This window comes from Oncorhynchus tshawytscha, linkage group LG02, assembly GCF_018296145.1.
Source record: "Oncorhynchus tshawytscha isolate Ot180627B linkage group LG02, Otsh_v2.0, whole genome shotgun sequence".
In the NCBI taxonomy this organism is placed as follows: Eukaryota; Metazoa; Chordata; class Actinopteri; order Salmoniformes; family Salmonidae; genus Oncorhynchus; species Oncorhynchus tshawytscha.
Window position 1 is genome coordinate 51,095,879 of NC_056430.1, and position 19,159 is coordinate 51,115,037.

The 19,159-nt window shown below is 43.7% G+C and overlaps 1 protein-coding gene across 2 annotated transcripts in view; it reads right to left on the reverse strand.

The window, feature by feature from the left end:
* The window catches only part of plxnb1b (plexin b1b), a 117,615-nt gene that overhangs the window by 28,669 nt on the left and 69,787 nt on the right, over window positions 1-19,159 (reverse strand). For both annotated transcript variants that reach the window (XM_042300590.1, XM_042300589.1), the window contains 3 exons: window positions 4,977-5,069; window positions 3,593-4,766; window positions 1,235-1,417 (listed from right to left, as the gene is read on the reverse strand). In XM_042300590.1, coding sequence (XP_042156524.1) covers window positions 1,235-1,417; window positions 3,593-4,765 — 1,356 coding nt within the window. In that variant the 5' untranslated portion in view covers window position 4,766; window positions 4,977-5,069. The remainder of the gene's footprint in view (window positions 1-1,234; window positions 1,418-3,592; window positions 4,767-4,976; window positions 5,070-19,159) is intronic.

The window sequence follows — 19,159 nt, forward strand, 5'->3', positions numbered from 1 at the left end:
TTTCCATGTTTGGAAATTAAAACTCAATCCCTGGCCCTAATGTCATATTTGAAGTGTGGTGTTCCCCCTTCCCCCAAGCCCTCTGTGTATCACTGTCATATTAACACAAAGCCCCCCTCCAATGTGGGCACCCTGGTCCATGAACCCCAGAAGACACAGCTCCCCACGCCACCCCCTGTGACCTCTGCACCAGGTGATGGCACCACACAAAAATCTAGCGGACAGAACAGAACCGTGCCTCCTGTTCACACCAGCTTCATGTGACCCCAGCCAATAAGGAAAGCCAATGGACTGGACTTATTCCAGCCAACACGGCAACCCAATGGACTGGACTTGTCCCAGCCAAGCTGGCAAGCCAATGGAATGGACTTATGCTAGCCAACATGACAACCCAGTGGATTGGATTTATCCCAGCCAACATGGCAACACAATGACCTGGACTTATCCAAGCCATACCGCCTAGACTTAATGTTCTGGGACAATTACGGCTGTTGAGTTTGTATTGAGATGTCCGTTCCCAGTTCTCTATATCGGAGGATGGTACAGGCTGGATGTACGAATATCCCCCTCGTAGCTTGTACGGTTAACAATAGTGTCAGTCTATACGGCCCTTCCTCTATCAGTGACCTGGTCCATGCTGGGCCAATACTGCCTTTCCATGGAAACTTACAGGGCTTTCGACCAGACAATGGAGGACTACGACTACGTTTTACGAAACAGGACATGAATAAATGAAGTAAGGGGAAGAAAGAGAGCTGGGGGGGAGGGGGAAGAGAGAGACCCAGCTGAAGAAAAGGGGAAAGAGAAAGAGAAGAGGTCTTACTGTGCATAACAACAGTACTAGTGTTATCTGGCAGGTCCATGGAAAAGCAAAACGCACCCAGAGCCAATTAAGAAGGACGCATTCATTACCTGGGCCGGTCTGCTCCTTCTACTATTTATGGAGTGCTGAGTACAGTGCATGTGTTCGCGCGGCAGTTTGCGAATATCTGGAGCTGCAGTTATCTACAGATGATCAAAGGCTCACTTCATGCAACGGAATGTACTGGAATATGCTTTATACAAAAACAACCAGCATAGGACATGTCTAGTCAGGGCCCAAAATTCACAAAGAGTCCTGATCTAGGATCAGGTCGCCCCTGTCAATATAATCTTATTTTGATCGGTATTGAAGGTGGTCCCCTTATACCATAGATATAAACCGCTCCATCAGTTTGATCTCTATGGTCTCTACCTTGCGCAGGTTCCCCTTGGAGTCCCCCAGGAAGGCGATGGTATGTCCCACCCTCACGCTGACAGCCACTGCGGTGAGACGGGCGGACGGACTGTCCAATATGGGCTCGGTTTCCACCGGCACCCGGCTGGCCATTGGACTGGGGGTGTGGTCCGAACCACAGGGGTAGGCATCAAGGGTATTCTATAGGTCAGGAGGGAAGGAATATGCAAATGAATGTAGTTTAGAGTCGTATGAGGCAGTAGGTCAAATGTATCTACAATGAAAACAATAGCGTTACAGTCAGACAACAAGTCTAAATGCAGATGGATTTGCGCTTAAAAATCTATGGTCAAAAACAGATACACAGCGGCAACTCATTCACTAGTATTATTAATTGCGTGGAAGGTTAGACAGGTGCTAAAAGTCTATAGTGGCTCCCTCGTATCCTATACGAACACAGTCACGATTTATACTGGTAGGGTTAGAGGTGAGGGGGAAACTATTGCAGGAATCCGGCAAACGGTGTTCCAAAGTGCTTTAAAAAAAAATTGCTTCGACCCTTTGACAAAGGAAGATCTATGGTTGGACAGGTTGTTTTTTGTTTCGCAAGTTTTGGGAACACCCGAGAGCAAGTCATTACTAGATCAAGAACAATTCTGAGTACAACAATCTGTTTTTACAATCTCCCAAACACAAATGCATCCACGGAATTTCATTATGATGACACTGTGTCAAGATAAATAACCAGTTTACGAGGCCCTGCAAAAAAAAAAAAAAGTAGCAACAACAGGAGGTACAAGAAATAAACATTGGGATCTACCCACTGTTCATAGTGACCTGTTTTGATGGTTTCCTATGGTGTTCCAATTTGTTACAGAGACTTAGCCCAGCACTATCCTTATCTCCCCATAACCCTATCTCCCTCCCTCTCTCCCTCACACACACACCCAATCTCTTGCTTCCTCCCCCTGGCTCTCCTTCCGTGTCCTGTCTGCTTCACTGTTGCCATCTCCCTCCTTCGCTTCTTGGCGGTGGGTGACTTTATCTGTCCTTGTCAGTCCTCGTTAAACATGGCCCTCCGGCTAATGAAGGCTAATGCCGCAGATCAATTCCCCCCTTACAATCCTATTAAATTACCCAGCATGCGTCCCGCCCTGTTTCCTATGTAGTGCACTACTTTTGACCAGGGCCCATAGGGCTCTGGTCAAAAGTAGTGCACTATACAGGGAATTGGGTGTCATTTGGGACACAGGACCACCACACTACTGTTCCCCAACCCTCACTGGAGGTAAACAGCATTCAAGGGTCAGAGTTGAACAATTGTTCTGTTTCCTCTATGTGATGTATCATTAAACACACTGTGGCTCAGCGACCAACTGTAGTTGGTGCGGTAGTCGCACTAAAGGTACACACAAAAGCGCACATACATACACATGTGTATACAGCACACAGAGAGAGAGAGAGCGAGAGAGACAACAGGGGAATTTCCAAAGCTAGTGGCATTACGAGAAAATAATCAAATTGAATTCCCCAAATAGGAGGATTACATTTGTCTGTACTAAAAGATCAAATTAAATGTCATGACATTTCTAACACGGAGGTCACGTTGCTGAAACCGAATGACTCCGGAAAGCGTCTGATCTAGTAGCATGCTCAATAGTAGGCTTACAGTAAATTTAGAAGACATTCGGACTTTGAAAGAAACATCTTCATTCGCACATGTCGAGGAAACCCAGTTAAACTCTATTTTACCATCCTCTAGTTGCCTTCTAAGTACTTAAAACACAGTTACAGCATACATACTACATTATTATCACTTCATAATATTCTAATACTACCACTAGGTTTTCAAACAAGGACCAAAACGTATCAATTGCATGCCATGTCATTTCGTAATACATACCGGCTGAACAGAACTATTAAATAAAACACTACCAGACACAATAAAACAAGGATTACTGCTTACAATCTGGCACAGAATGGTTACAAATTGTTGGATTTTTGGCAAGGGGCACCGGAAAGTACCCATTGTTCCCCCACAATTTCCTCATACGAGGTAGCCTAAATATCAGCAATAAAAGGGACTGTAAACTAAAGTGCTTCCAGAGACACAACACAATAAGGAATTGGTGAATAGACCTGGGTTCTAATAGTATGCGAAATTATTTCAAATACTTTAGCGGGCTTGAGTGAGCTCGTTTGACAATATGGAAATGAATGGAATAGTCCAAAATGCCAAACCCCGTCCACCTGAGCCTCAAGACAGGCTATAGCGAATGTTAAAAGATTTGGAAAGATTACGATCACTATTTGAACCCAGGATTGTATAAAATAAGGACCTGGCAAGTCAATCCACTCATCCCCACTCCTACTCACCGACGGCAGGTTGGCGCAGTTGGATTTGACTTCGTACTCGATGTAGGCCGCCTCCCCCCCTCCCTCGTCCCGGCCGAACTGTGTGTAACACAGGTCCCTGGTGGAGTTGATCCTCTGGTCCAAATCATCAAGATTGAACATGCAAAGAGCAGAGTCCTCGCTGGGTCGCGTGGACGAGGCCTGCCGGGTGGAGAACACCCCCAGGAGCACCTCTGCCTGCCCAGCATCGCCCCCATTCTGCTTGGGTGGTAGACCAAGGCGGACAGCCTGGAGCAAGTTGTAGCTCTTCCCGGCCGCCGAGCGACAGGCCAGGGGCACTTCCACGTACGAGTAGTAGGCCTGGTCGTCCAGGCACACGCGTGACACGTAGGTGCGGTACTCGCGAGACTGAGACTTAATGTCGCGGCGGTAGAACAGGAAGTAAACGTGCTGGCGGTGGGCGAAGGATGCCACGAAGTGGTGGTCGTACTCCGAGAGGCGACCCGCCACTGCTAGCTTCGCCGTTTCTTCGTAGGAGAAGACGGGCTCCTGGGCCAGGTTGCGTGTGGAGATGGGTGGGTGGCTGCTGGTGTAGCCACGGCCCACAAAGAGCACGGGCTGGCGGTCGGGGCGGGAGCGCACCACCAGGCCCACTGTGCTCACATTGGGGTGGTTGGCAGCCACGTACTGCGTGTCCACGGGCCGCTCGGCCGAGAACAGCACCGTACCCACCGAGTCCAGACTCCGCTTCTGGCAGATGCCCTGGTTAACGCTGCCGCAAGTGATCAGTTCCATGGCGTAGGGGTCCACCAGCAGGAGTTTGTTGTGGTTGCTGGTGCGCCGCGCTTGCGGGCAGTTGCTCTCGGTGACGGGGGGCAGGCACTCGCGGCTGTCAGTCACGGGCCCCGTGTTGTCCTGGAGCTCGGCGGTCAGATTGCGGTCCAGCTGGAAGAGGTGGTCCCGCGCCCCCACGTAGATGCGCCCGACTGCAGGGTCTGGGTGCAGGGCCAGGTGCTCGAAGAGGGCGTCTGTGCGGGTGAAGGTGGGGTAAGGGGAAGAGGGGGTGGAGGATGGGTCAGAGACCCAGGCCAGGCCATAGGAGGGCCAGCTGGCAGCTAGCAGCAGCGACAGTACTGGGACCGCCGCTGGGACTGAGAAACCATGTCGCACCATCCCCGGAGGCATGGCAACCATTCTGGCAACCCAGGGGAGAAAGAGAGGGATTCACACACTATTTTTAACCATAGATAAGTATATACAGTACATAGACGAGATTCACAACAAAAGTCCCTTGTACATACACTTGTACACTACACATTTACATTCAAAAACAAGGCCCTGTACAAACTGATAAACTACAACTTATACCTCTATTTGACGAATTAATAGGATAGCGTTTCCTCACCATTTGTTTCCAACGATGCGTTACAGAGGCATGTCACCTCTTGACCTCCCAGCAGCTTGGTTTGGTTAAAAACACCTCCTCTACAGCTCCAATCTGCAAGACAAAGGGAGACAAAGGGACAAATGGTTAACATCTCTGTAAACCAAGGAACACCAGTCCAAGTATATATAAAGGTTTCCACTTACCTCAACACCTCAAGTGTTAGCAACAGGTGCTAGGAGCAACAAGTGTTACCCCAACACCAGAGTTAGCATGTTTCTTATTGAACAAATCCCAACACATAAAACACAAGTCTACGTAAAAATAGGAAGTCATCTAATCCTGCTCCAGCAGATACACATGTGACAGACCAGGTTCAGAATCAGGGTTCACACTCAGGTCTCCTGCACTCCATAATAATTCATTATCCCCCTGAGCGATACGGTGTTTGGTTGCGCACTGTGAGCACGCTTGACAAAATGGAGCTCATTCCCATTGAAATTCTAGTCAGACCTGCCTTTTCCCAACAACATCCGTTTTCACTGGCCTGGGAAGCCATTCTTATCAAAAGCCAGGTCAAGTAGTGTCACTCATAGAGAGTTTTCAGTACTACACACACTCATTGCTCCAAGCCCTCTCCAATTCTAGGCTACCAGGCAAAAACACTTCACTTCAGCCACTAACACCCCTGGACACTTTAACCACAGTCATTCCTGGCACCAACATACTGTGTGCGTCCGAAATGTCATCCTACTCCCTATTTAGTGAACTACTTTTGACGAGGCCCCAAAGGGTTCTGATCAAAGGTAGTGCACTATATAGGGAACAGGGGTGCCATCTGGGACATAGCCAGCCTAACTCTCACTCTACCTCTGCACATCTCCCTCCCCACTTCTGTACTCCCCCCTTTTCTCTTCAGTCACTGGCACGGAAGTGGGATTATCCACTGCTAGTTCAGACGGATCTCTCTCGCTCTGTCTGTAGTGAGAGGAGCAAGAGAAAGAGACACACTGAAATATAAACTATTCACCCCTCCACCACACCTCATTCCTCACCACACTGAGGCATGTTCAGAGCCCTCTTTTACGAGGAGAGGTAGAGGTTTTATCTGGGAAATAGGGTAAAGGCTTGGCAGGGGGCCAAACTATTAACAAAAGAAAACAATTTTTACTCAAGCATAATAATTATAATTACCACCGTTTTTTTTCCTCCAAATCGGTATAATTTTGACCTGACATGAATTACATCAAGCCGTAATTTTGCACTTCCTCTACAAACGTTTGTTTTTCCGCTTGATAGCCTGCTCATGTATAAGTAATTACAGTTCTCTGGAAAGTTTTATCAACTGAAGGCACCAGAGGCAAAGTCGCTCTTTGATTGATGCATTAGTCGGTGAACATTCAAAACAAGCAATCCAAACATTGGGTCGGGATTCGGAGGGAAGATAGGACACACTGACAAAACAAGCCAAAAGACAGACTCTCCCCTTTGATCCGGCGAAGGAAAAACAAAAACAAATTAAAAGCCAAAAAAGGGTTCTTCTGTCTACAAGTTGTCAGGTCGTGAACCCCATTTGCTGAGCATACCCGGGTTCAAACACTATTTGAAATCATTCAAAACGCTTCAGCCGGGCTCCATTGAGCTTGCCTGGTTCAATGGAACCAATAGAACTGGCAGAAATGCAAAGCCCCACCCATCTGTCAATCCATGCAGGCAAAAGCAAACTCAAAACGTATTTGAAAGATTTCAAATTAGATAAAAATGACAGAACCATCTTCAATACCAAATGAGACTATTCGTGTTATTCAAAATGCATATAACCAAGGAACATCCAAGACAATCTCCTCACTCTGTCTCAGCCTGATTGCCCACTAGAAAAGACTCAACCCTGTATATTCAAAAATAGGAAAACGAACTGAAGATGGACATCTCAGTGGAAGACTGGAACAATATATGCCGAACACAACTTACTGTACTTCTACAAACTCAAGAAAATGGAGGAAGTTTAATTGGAAAAATGACAGTTTAAAAAAGAAAAATCACTCCTAGAATGAAAAGCCAACAGTTAGGCACACAGCAGCCATGCTGGTGGCTGTGTGGCCATGTAGATGCCAACCACACATGTTTTTGGGTAATGTCAGAAGATGTCATTGTTTGGAGATAATGTATGCTCAGTGTTAAAAGATGTCCTGGGATATGAAGTCCCTAGAACTTGCCATGTAATGTATCCTGGCAATATTCCAGAGAATGTGATGGGAAGCGATAGATATCGCCCGAGTGGTGCAGCGGTCTAAGGCACTGCATCTCAGTGCTAGAGGCATTACCACAGACCCTGGTTCAATCCCGGGCTGTATCACAACCGGCCATGATCGGGAGTCCCATAGGGCGGCGCACAATTGGCCCAGCGTCGTCTGGGTTAGGGGAGGGTTTGGCCGGGGTAGGCCGTCATTGTAAATAAGAATGTTCTTAAACTGACTTGCCTCGTTAAATAAAAATACCCGATTAAAGTAAGAGCCATTACCAGGTCCTACCCATCCTAGATTACAGAAACGTAATTTATAGAGATCAGCAGGTAAGGGAGCTCTCGAGCAGCTCGGATGTTCTTTACCATCAGATTTGTCACCAATGCTCCTTATAGGACACATCATTGCACTCTATACTCCTCTATAAACTGGTTGTCTCTGTATACCCATCGCAAGACCCACTGGTTGATGCTTATTTCTAAAACCTTCTCAGGCCTCACTCCCCCCCTATCCGAGATATCTGCTGCAGCCCTCATCCTCCACATACAACACCCATTCTGCCAGTCACATTCTGTTAAAGGTCCCCAAAGCACACACATCCCTTGATCGCTCCTCTTTTCAGTTCGCTGCAGCTAGCGACTAGAACGAGCTGCAAAAACAAACACTCAAACTGGACAGGCTTTCTTCATTCAAAGACTCCATCATGGACACTCTTACTGACAGTTGTGGCTGCTTCACATGATGTATTGTTGTCTCTACCTTCTTGCCTTTGTGCTGTTGTCTGTGCCCAATAATGTTTGTACCATGGTGTATTGCTGCCATGTGGTGTTGGTCTTAGGTCTCTCTTTATGTAGTGTCTCGCTTGTCGTGACATATGTTTTGTTATATATTTAAAATGTTTAATCCCAGCCCCAGTCCCCGCAGGAGGCCTTTTGCCTTTTGGTAGGCCGTCATTGTAAATAACAATTTGTTCTTAACTGACTTGCCTAGTTAAATAAAAAGAAATAAATCATTAACACAACTGGTAAAAAGTGGAAGCCTCAAAATCTAAAGAATGGCAAAGTATAATCCAATACATCTTTCATTTTGGAAAGCTTGACATACAGTGCCTTCAGAAAGTGTTCATATCCCTTGACTTTCCACATTTTGTTGTTCTTGCCTGAATTTAAAATGGACTGAGATTGTGTCACTGGCCTACATACAATACCCCATAATATCAAAGAGGAATTATGTTTTCACATTTTTTAAAATTAAACATGAAAAAGCTGAAATGTCTTAATAAGTTAAGGAATACAAATTTGCTGAACAAGTGACTTATTAAGTTGCATGGACTCAGTCTGTGTGCAATAATAGAGTTTAACATGATTTTTGAATTCCTCTCTCATCTCTGTACCCCACACATACATTTATCTGTAAGGTTCCTCAGTTGAGCTGCGAATTTCAAAAACAAATTCAACCACAAAGATGAGGGAGGTTTTCAAATCACTTGCAAAGAAGGTCACCTATTGGTAGATGAGTTTTTTTTTAAAGCAAGACATTTAATATCCCTTTGAGCATGGTGAAGCTATTAAATTACACTTTGGATGGTGTATCAATACACCCAGTCACTACAAAGATACAGATGTCCTTCTGGGCTCAGTTGCCGGAGAAGGTGGAAACCACTCACAGGTTTCACCATGAGACCAATGGTGACTTTAAAACAGGTAGAGTTTAATGGCTGTGATGGGAAAAAACAAAGGATGGATCAACAACATTTAGTTTAGTATTGTGGCATAACTACAATGACAGAGCGCAAAGAACGCAAGCCTGTACAAAATCAAAATATTCCAAAACATGCATCCTGTTTGCAATAAGGCACTAAAGTCTATTGAACAAAAATATAAAATGCAACATGCAACAATTTCAACGATTTTATTGAGTTACAGTTCATAAGGAAATCAGTCAAATGAAATAAATTCATTAGGCCCTAATCTATTGAATTCACATGACTGGGCAGGGGCGCAGCCATTGGTGGGCCTGGGAGGGCATAGGCCCACCCACTGGGGAGCCAGGCCCAGCCAATCAGAATGAGTCTTTCCCCACAAAGGGCTTTATTACAGACAGAAATACTCCTCAATTTCATCAGCTATCCGGGTGGCTGGCCTCATCCTGCAGGTGAATGAGCCGGATGTGGAGGTCCTGGGATGGTTACTCGTGGTCTGCAGTTGTGAGGCCGGTTGGACATACTGCCAAATTCTTTAAAACGACATTGGAGGAAGCTTATGGTAGAGATATTAACATTCAATTATCTGGCAACAGCTCTAGCGGACATTCCTGCAGTTAGCATGCCAATTGTACGCTGCCTCAAAACTTGAGACATCCATGGCATTGTGTTGTGTGACAAAACTGCACATTTTAGAGTGGCCTTTGATTGTCCACAGCACAAGGGGCACCTGTGTAATGATCATGCTGTTTAATCAGCTTTTTGATAACCCATCTACCTGACAGGTGCAGCATATCTTGGCAAAGGATAAATGCTCACTAACAGGGATGTAAACACATTTGTGCACAAAATTGGAGAGAAAATAAGCTTTTTGTGCATACAGAACATTTCTGGGATCTTTTATTTCAGCTCATGAAACATGGGATCAACACTTTACATGTTGCGTTTTTATTTTTGTTCAGTATTTAAAAACAGCAAAAAATGAACTTTGTCCTGCATACAAAGCGTTATGTTTGGGACAAATCCAACAACACATCTCTGAGTAACACTTCATATTTTCAAGCATGGTGGGTGGTGGCTGCATCATTTTATGGGTATGCTTGTCATCAGCAAGGACTACAGAGTTATTTAGGATAAAAATAAATGGAATAGAGATAAGCACAGGTAAAATTCTAGAGGAAAACCTGGTTCAGTCTGCTTTCCAACAAACACAGTGAGACAAATGCACCTTTCAGCAGAACAATAACCTAAAACAAGGCCAGGTATACACTGGAGTTGCTTACCAAGACAACAGTGAATGTTCCCGAATGGCCTAGTTACAGTTTTGACTTAAATTGGCTTGAAAATCTTTGGAAAGACTTTAAAATGGCTGTCAAGCAATGATCAACAACCAACTTGACAGAGCTTGAAGAATTTTCAAAAGAATAATGTGCAAATATTGTACAAGGTGTGCAAAGCTGTATATTATTATGTACCTACTTTATAGCAACTGCTGTTTGTTTTTTTTTGTTTTTTTTCTGTTGATACTCTATATTGTTTTGAAAAAAGACTTAAGTATAAAAAATATAAATGATTTCACATCATATTTGAACCCAGATAGGGGAGAGTGGGGTAAGTCGAGCCACCCTTGTTTCGAGAAAGCCATATACAAAATGTATCATTTTATCCAATATTAATTAAGAGGTCATCATTTCATGGTCTGTGAAGGAAGAAATCACATGGAAAACAAAGTGGTAAGCAAGTAAGGTCCAAAAAACAGATTTTCACCAAGTCAAATGAATTTATGGTGTTACAGGTTTCTGAATTCTTGTATCTAAACCAAAGTAGATCACTTTGTTCTATACATCAGTTGGGGTCTCTATAACCTTCAATATGAGGTCCTAAACTGAGCATTAAAGTGCATTCTTGTAGCTGTGTGGACTAATATAGCTAAAAGGTTTACCCTGGGGTAAGTTAAGCCAATGGCCATGGAGTAAGTTGAGGCAAAGGTTGAGCAAATGTAAGTGTTTTCTTCCCAGGTGTAATTGCAAGGCATTATTGCTTGTGATATGAGGTAACAAAATTGGGCTGGCCTATGTTAAAATTGTTTAAATGATTAAAAGAAAAAACAAGCTTTGTGATTGTGTTGAATTGTGTTTGGGAAATAAACTCCTAACTTACCCTGTCCCGTGGCTCGACTTGACCCATACTCGGGTTAAGTTGTGCCAAGAGACCACTTTTTTTTGGACAAGCTATGTTTTCAAAACTAATGTTTTGATGAATTCTGATTTTCCAGTGATACACAATACCCTGAAATATATGTAGATATCTTTGTTAAAAAGAATACCATATTTCCATTGATGGAGTGATGCTGAATGTACAAAAAAATGGATCAACTCACCCCACTCCCCTAAGTTTGTGAGCCTGTCACGACTCTTCTGGAAACCTCTTCCCTATACTAACTCTGCCTCGCAAGAAAGATCGCTAACCCTGAGAACGCTACAGCCCCGGAGCCTAGGGCAGCCCCGTCAGGAATGACATGTTAACTCTGTGAAAGACTATAGCAACAAACAGTGTTTCTCCCATTTCCTCCATGACCACCGGATTCTGGGGGTCGCATGTAATACCATCGGGGGTCATGGTGAATTTGGCACAACCCAGTTACGTGGTTGTCACTTTGAATGATGGCAAAAATCTTGCAGGCCTGTGCGTTCACGGTCCAAGAGCAACAGTTGGGTCAGTTCAACGTCTGTTAATCCTTTTTTTTTTCTTCTTCTTTACTCCCTTCCCTCAAACTTATTTTAGGAAATAAAGCTGCCAGAAAACGTACGGCACACTGGCTTCTCACTCCACTTCGTCCTGTTTGACTTCCTTTTCCCGAAGCAATAATCCAATCAGGCTAAACTTCATTCAGAATTTTTTTGATATACGAGAAAGGGCGAATGGAGCGGTGATTCAATTCTTGTAGTCGGATCTCCAAATTCGATTTTGGGGGAGGGGTGGGGGGGGTTAGGTATCATTGTGAAAGGAGAGCGGGGAGGAAATGTGTGCTTGTAATTGGTTTATCTGTATGTAATGTTTCTTTCACCTCAGAGTAATGGAGTATTCCTTTTCCCTTCTGTCTCTTTACTGATTGGAGTGGACACAGAAGCTAATGCACCGGATTCCTATGGTCAAGCTGTGCAGACTGAACAGAGTATACAGTGTCTAGGCCTACCGTCAAAGTAAAGCTGCGGACCAAGCCTGTTTGTGTAGAGCCTAAATGTGTGGCCAATGTATATGCTTATGTGTGTTTGTGAGATTTAGCCTTACAAGCCTATATGGGTTTTCAATTGACCTATACAGGTTCTCATTGGCTGTACTGCCCTTGGATACGGAGAGGTCACCATGGATACAGACTAGGTTGTCAGGGATTTGGGGTCTGGGTTTTCAGGTATACTGTGGGTACAGAACTCAAGGAGGTCAACTGGTCTGGGCCTAGCCAAGAGACCAGACGACTACGGAGCATTCCTGGTAGGCCATCATCTGTTTACTGAAGTCGACTCCCACACACCACCACCATCTCATTCAATCAAGCCCAAATCTGTCAGTCAGTCAGACACACACACACACACACACACACACACACACACACACACACACACACACAGACACAGACACAGAGAGAGAGAGACAGAGACAGAGAGGGAGAGAGAAAAGGGACAAAAAAGATATAGGACAATTGAAGGGAAGAATGAGGGAGAGAAAGGGCGAGAGAGGAAAAGAGCGAGACAGACCCAGAGAAATCACCACAAACAAGTGCTCGCAAGCCTCAGTGCTCCCTGAGAACTGATGGAATGTGACTAATGATAATAAGCCACAAATGGGGGGGATAAAAAAAGAGAGAGAGAGCCATTAATTACAGGGCTTGCCCATATTCCCCATTCAACACCCAGAGAGGGAAGAATGGAGAAGAAGAAGTGGACTCCCACCCCATCCCACACCCACGCTCGCACACCCTTTCCTTTGCTCGACAGAAAAGCGGGACAAAAATCAGGTCTGCAGAGTGCACACGGCCTCCTGCGGCCAGTCACTTCCTAACATCAACAAAAGAGTGTTTACAAAGGATGCTTTAGAGCCCATGTTCAATTACACAAACACTGGCGTCGATGTACCCTCCCCCACCCCACCCCTTTTCACAGTGCAACTGTTACAGCACACACAGAGAAACCTGTGATATACAAATTGCTTAAACCATTCAGGGAAGCTCGTAAAGGCTAGCCGACGAGGGTCAGTACAAATGTACGCTATTGTGCTTTAAATAAGCAAACGCATCAAGTGGCGTGAGTGGAGAAATTACAACATCGTTAGTCAGTCTTAGCTTATCACCAAACATGTGTCTGATCACGCCCCTGTATGTTTTCATTGGGATATATCAGAGGGTGATATGTATGGCTTCCATTTCAGAGAGAGCAAACAATTATGGGTGCGACTAAAGGGAAGTGATTGACTGGCATGTCAACCCAAACCCCTAACCCCGGGAGACCCCTAATGAGGGTCCAAAAAGCAGTTAAAAATGTTTTCTACTTTGAGAGTATTTTGTGTAGATTGTTGACAAAAAATGACATTTAAATCAATATGAATCCCACTTTATAACATAAAAATGTTGACAAATGTCAAGGGCAGCAGCTAATGGGAATCCATAATAAATACAAATACTTCATGAAGTCACTGTACGAGTTTCTTTGACACGGTCATTGGTGAAGTACTGCATACGGCAGGTCCAGAATCTGACCAACTGTAATATCTACTGTAGTGTCTCACACCCAAAGAATCCCAAAGTATGTTGAGTGGGAAAGGAGAAGTAAAAAACTAAAAGTACAGGGGCGTGGTGGAGCATCATTTGGGGGAGTGTCCGGAGGATCTTCTTGGACCCACCCTTGGTCCACAAAACAAATCTGGAAGTTAAAGCTCTGTAAAATTAGTTGTTGATTATTGCTAGACAGCCATTTTCAGGTCTTGCCATAGATTTTCAAGCAGATATAAGTCAAAACTGTAACAAAGCCACTCAGGAACATTCACTCTCTTCTTGGTAAGCAACTCCAGTGTAGATTTTGCCTTGTGTTTTAGGTTATTGTCCTGTTGAAAGGTGAATTCATCTCCCAGTGGCTGGTGAAAAGCAGACACCCAGGTTTTCCTCTAGGATTTTGCCTGTGCTTAGCCCCATTCCATTTATTTTTTATTCTGAAAAACAAGGCAATCCTTAACTATTACAAAAACAAGGCAATCCTTAACTATTACAAGCATACCCATAACATGATGCAGCCACCACTATGCTTGAAAACATGGAGAGTGGTACTCAGTAATGTGTTGTATTGGATTTGCCCCAAATATAACACTTTGTATTCAGGACAAAAAGTGAATTGCTTTGCCACATTTTTTGCAGTATTACTTTAGTGCCTTGTTGCAAACAGGATGACTGTTGTGGAATATTTGTATTCTGTACAGGCTTCCTTCTTTTCACTCTGTCAATTAGGTGAGTATTGTAGAGTAACTACAATATTGTTGATCCATCCTCAGTTTTCTCCTATCACAGCCATTAAACTTGAACTGTTTTAAAGTCACCAATGGCTTCATAGTCAAATTCCTGAGCAGTTTTCTTCCTCTCCAGCAACGGAGTTTGGAGGCCGCATGTATCTTTGTAGTTACTGGTTGTATTTATATACCATCAAAAGTGTAATTAATAATGTCACCATGCTCATAGGGATATTATTTTTACCCATTTATCAATAGTTGCCCTTCTTTGCGAGGTATTGGAAAACCTCAGTGGTCTTTATGGTTGAATCTGTGTTTGAAATTCACAGCTCGACTGAGGGACCTTACAGATAATTGTATGTGTGGGGTACATAGATGAGGTAGTCATTAAAAAGAATCATGTTAATTAAACACTATAAAGGCACACAGAGTGAGACCATGAAACTTATGAGACTTGTTAAGAAATGTTCTACTCCTGAACTTATTTAGGCTTGCCATAACAAAAGGGTTGAATACTTAGACTCAAGACATTTCAGGTTTTTATTTTTAGTAAATTTGTAAAAACACATTTTTAAACATAAATCCACTTTGACATTATGGGGTATTTTTGTTGTGTATAGGCCAGTGACGGAAAAAAAGTCTAATTTAAAACATTTTAAATTCAGGCTGTAACACAACAAAATGTGGAAAAAGTCAAGTGGTGTGAATACTTTATGAAGGCACTGTATCTGTGACAGCACACACCTAGTCACTGGGCAGCAGTATCTAAACTCGGCAAGAAAAAAGAAACATCCCATTTTCAGGACCCTGTCTTTCAAAGATAATTCGTAAAAATCAAAATAACTTCACAGCTCTTCATTGTATAGGGTTTAAACACTGTTTCCCATGCTTGTTCAATGAACCATGAACAATTAATGAACATGCACCTGTGGAACGGTTGTTAATACACTAACAGCTTACAGACGGTAGGCAATTAAGGTCAGAGTTATGAAAACTTAGGACACTAATGAGGCCTTTCTACGGACTCTGAAGAACACCAGAAGAAAGATGCCCAGGGTCCCTACTCATTTGAGTGAACGTGCCTTAGGCATGCTGTAAGGAGGCATGAGGACTGCAGATATGGCCAGGGCAATAAATTGGAATGTCCGTACTGTGAGATGCCTAAGACAGCGCTAAAGGGAGACAGGACGGACAGCTGATTGTCCTCTCAGTGGAAGACCACGTGTAACAACACCTGCACAGGATTGGTAGATCCGAATATCACACCTGCGGGACAGGTACAGGATGGCAACAACAACTGCCCGAGTTACACCAGGAACGCACAATCCCTCCATCAGTGTTCAGACTGTCCGCAATAGGCTGAGAGAGGCTACCTGAGGGCTTGCAGGCCTGTTGTAAGGCAAGTCCTCACCAGATATCACCGGCAACAACGTCACCTATGGGCACAAACCCACCATCGCTGGACCAGACAGAACTGGCAAAAATGTCTCTTCACTGATGAGTCGTGGTTTTGTCTCACTAGGGGTGCTGGTCGGATTCACTAGATATTGACTGTTACTTTTGATTTTGACCCCCCCTTTGTTCAGGGACACATTATTCCATTTCTGTTAGTCACATGTCTGTGGAACTTGTTAAGTTTATGTCTCAGTTGTGAAGTCTTGTTATGTTCCTACATATTTACACACGTTAAGTTTGCTGAAAATAAGCGTAGTTGACAGTGAGGACGTTTGTTTTTTTGCTGAGTTTATATGAGGATTATAAATGTTTTCATTATTACGCATGAGTTGAATCTTTGAAAGGCCATGTTTATTCCTAACGTAATTGCCCAGGTGTTAACTTGCATAACTTGTATGATGCCGGTGCTTGTGAGAGAAGTACTGTATAAGTTAACTAGGCTGTATCATATCCGGCCATGAATGGGAGTCCCATAGGGCGGTGCACAATTGGCCCAGCGTTGTCTGGGTTAGGCCAGGGCAGGCCATCATTGTAAATAAGAATTTGTTTTTAACCAACTTGCCTAGTTAAATAAAAATAAATTAGACTGCTCTGTGTCCAGTTAGTTCAAGTAGCCTTTATTTATCAGTGTGCTTCAAACATTTTCTTCTAAGACTCTGAACTGAGTCGTGTTACAGTTTGTAATATGTTACAATCAACGCCTGCCAAAATCTTTAAAAAGTTGGCCACAGATTGTTACAAAAGCCGTGGTACATTATTTATTTTCTACATCAGACTTGACTCTTCTTCCAAAACTCTCTTGAAAGGGCTGAGTTTCACTGTTTGTTTAATTTATGATATTGAATTGCTACTCACCATCAGTCCCTCTTTATAAAGACACTATTTGTGCCCTTTCACTCTGAGCAAATCATTACATTACCATTACAGAGATAGCCTTTCAAGTGTTATTGATAGTCTACAGATTGTCAGTCCCTGTGTGTATTTTTTTTAAATTTGGTACAAGTCTTTTCATGGCTTCTGCGCCAGCCTTTCCAGACGGAGTTGGGTCGCGATACAAGTAGTGCCCCATGAATAACTGTTCCCCAGCCTGCCAGTTGGCCTGACCGCTTGCCTGGCTAGTTATTTATAGAGAACAATGGCTGCTGAACTGAAGAGAACACATTCCTCCTCGGCTGCTCAGTTGATTAACTTTCTGATAGGGAGATTACTGTGTGTGTGTTCTTCCAGAAAGTTATTCTCTACTGGTACAAGATGTAAAAATGACCGTATTTTTAAAAAATTAGCCCCTTTTAGGGAGAAGTTTGTTCTCACACTCTTTTGGTCATGTTCCACTGCTCTGGGGGAAGAGAAACTTGTCACTAGGAGAGGGGACGGAAGTTCCCATGGCTATTAAACTTTATGGCCCCTGAGGAGGAGTGACTCCTGTGTGAGGGAGGCTGATGAGTTGTCAGAGGGATGGATATCCGGAAGACAGCGGCTTGGTTGAGGGGATCCGCCTTCTTTCAGGGGGACAGATATTGGCATGACATATGAGAACTTTGATCAAACTTTGATCAAACTCTGTCTGTGTTGCGCTCACAAGAGTCAATGTTAAAACTAAGGAGCTCGGATGGTCCTTTCTCTGAAAACTTACTTCTAAAGCAACTAAACAAACGTTACTCTGTAAACTTAGGAATTTGAGATCTAGAAATAAAAATGTTAAAAAAGGAGTTATTGTGGGGACACAATCAGAGGAACTAATGTATACCCTGTGAACGTAACCACTTCTTCCTCTTCACTTCCATATGACATCCCCTAATCGTTTGAATGGGCTTGACGATTATATAATCAAATTCGTGAAAACACGGTCATTTAAGATGCGGTATATATCAAATGAAATGTTTTGATTCATTTACTTCCACAAGATGCACTACATTTTCTCCCATTAAATACCTTTTTTTTTTTTAAAAGGCTACTTCCTGGAATACCGACGAGTCACTTGCATAGCATATAGACGACAACAGCTGCCAGGAAGCTATGAAGTGTAGGCCTAAAACTCATGTGAGTTTAACTACACTCAAATAGAGACAGGTGGATGTCATTGCAATGTATTCAAAAGGATCTACTGTTTTCACACCTTAACAAGCGTGTCGGATGACTCATCTATGATTTAGCTGAGATTTCTCTCTTTCGTGGAAACACACACACACACACACACACACACACACACACACCCACCCAACTCTTCTACCCCAAGTTCTGACATTGTTTGGGTATGAGTTGGTGCATTCCAGGGCTTTAGCTGACCAGCCAGCTGTCGCCATAGAAATTGCCAGAGTCTAGGGGTTTTATAACAGTAGAAGTTAAAACACAAGCGCTTAGAAAGGCCACCAAGTTCCTGTCTCTCTGAATTCATCTGCACCATATTAGCTGCTGTCACAGTCCTAAGATGTGTGATTAGTTTATGTTCATCAAGCAAACATGCATGTAGAGAGATGGTGGAGGTGAGTCTATAACTGTTATGGTGGAGATGAGTCTATAACTGTTCCAGTTATACTGTAGGGTTGTCAGGAAAAGTCCATGTGATTGTGTGTGAGTGCATAACTGTGTGTGTGTGTGTGTGGGGTGGGGCTAGAGTATTGTTTGAGAAGGATCACACCATGTGAAAACACGTGTGTGTACACGCACGGGATGGAGTGTACAACGTGTGTGTGAGTCAGGGTTTCGCTAGCCAGTAATAATTGCCTTTTGGCCTATGAAAATTTTGAAAAGCCGATAAAGTTGGCAACTGCCAATTGTCAAGGAGCCTAGGCTTACTGGTTGTATGAATTTGTGGATCCATCTTCCCACAACTGTCCCAGAGTCTGTTTGGAATAGGCTATTTCCTTCCTCGACAAGCTGACCAATATAATAGGTCAACTTTTCTACTATGGGGTATAGTAGATTGACGGGCTAGTGGTTTTGCTGTTCATTACTTGTCTTGCTGGCTGAGGAAAAGTAAAATGATGACTGTTATTCAAACATCTTCAAAGTGCACAATAGAATTTGGAAAGAAGGACACACATCGACTTGCATGATCTGTTAATATTAATTACCATAAATAATCTAAATGTGATTTCTGTCATCCTGATCACCGTGGGAAAACGCCCTAATCATGTTACACACCCAATGCCTATGGGTCCGGGCAGATGTCTGGTAAATAAAAATGCCCAGTGCCACATTTTCCTAACTGAAACCCTGGTGTGAGTGTATAATTCCATTATTTAGGGTGGTCACCGCTGGTGGCACCTGTCCAGAGGGGACAGTCATCCTGCCACAGTACAATAGTAGGG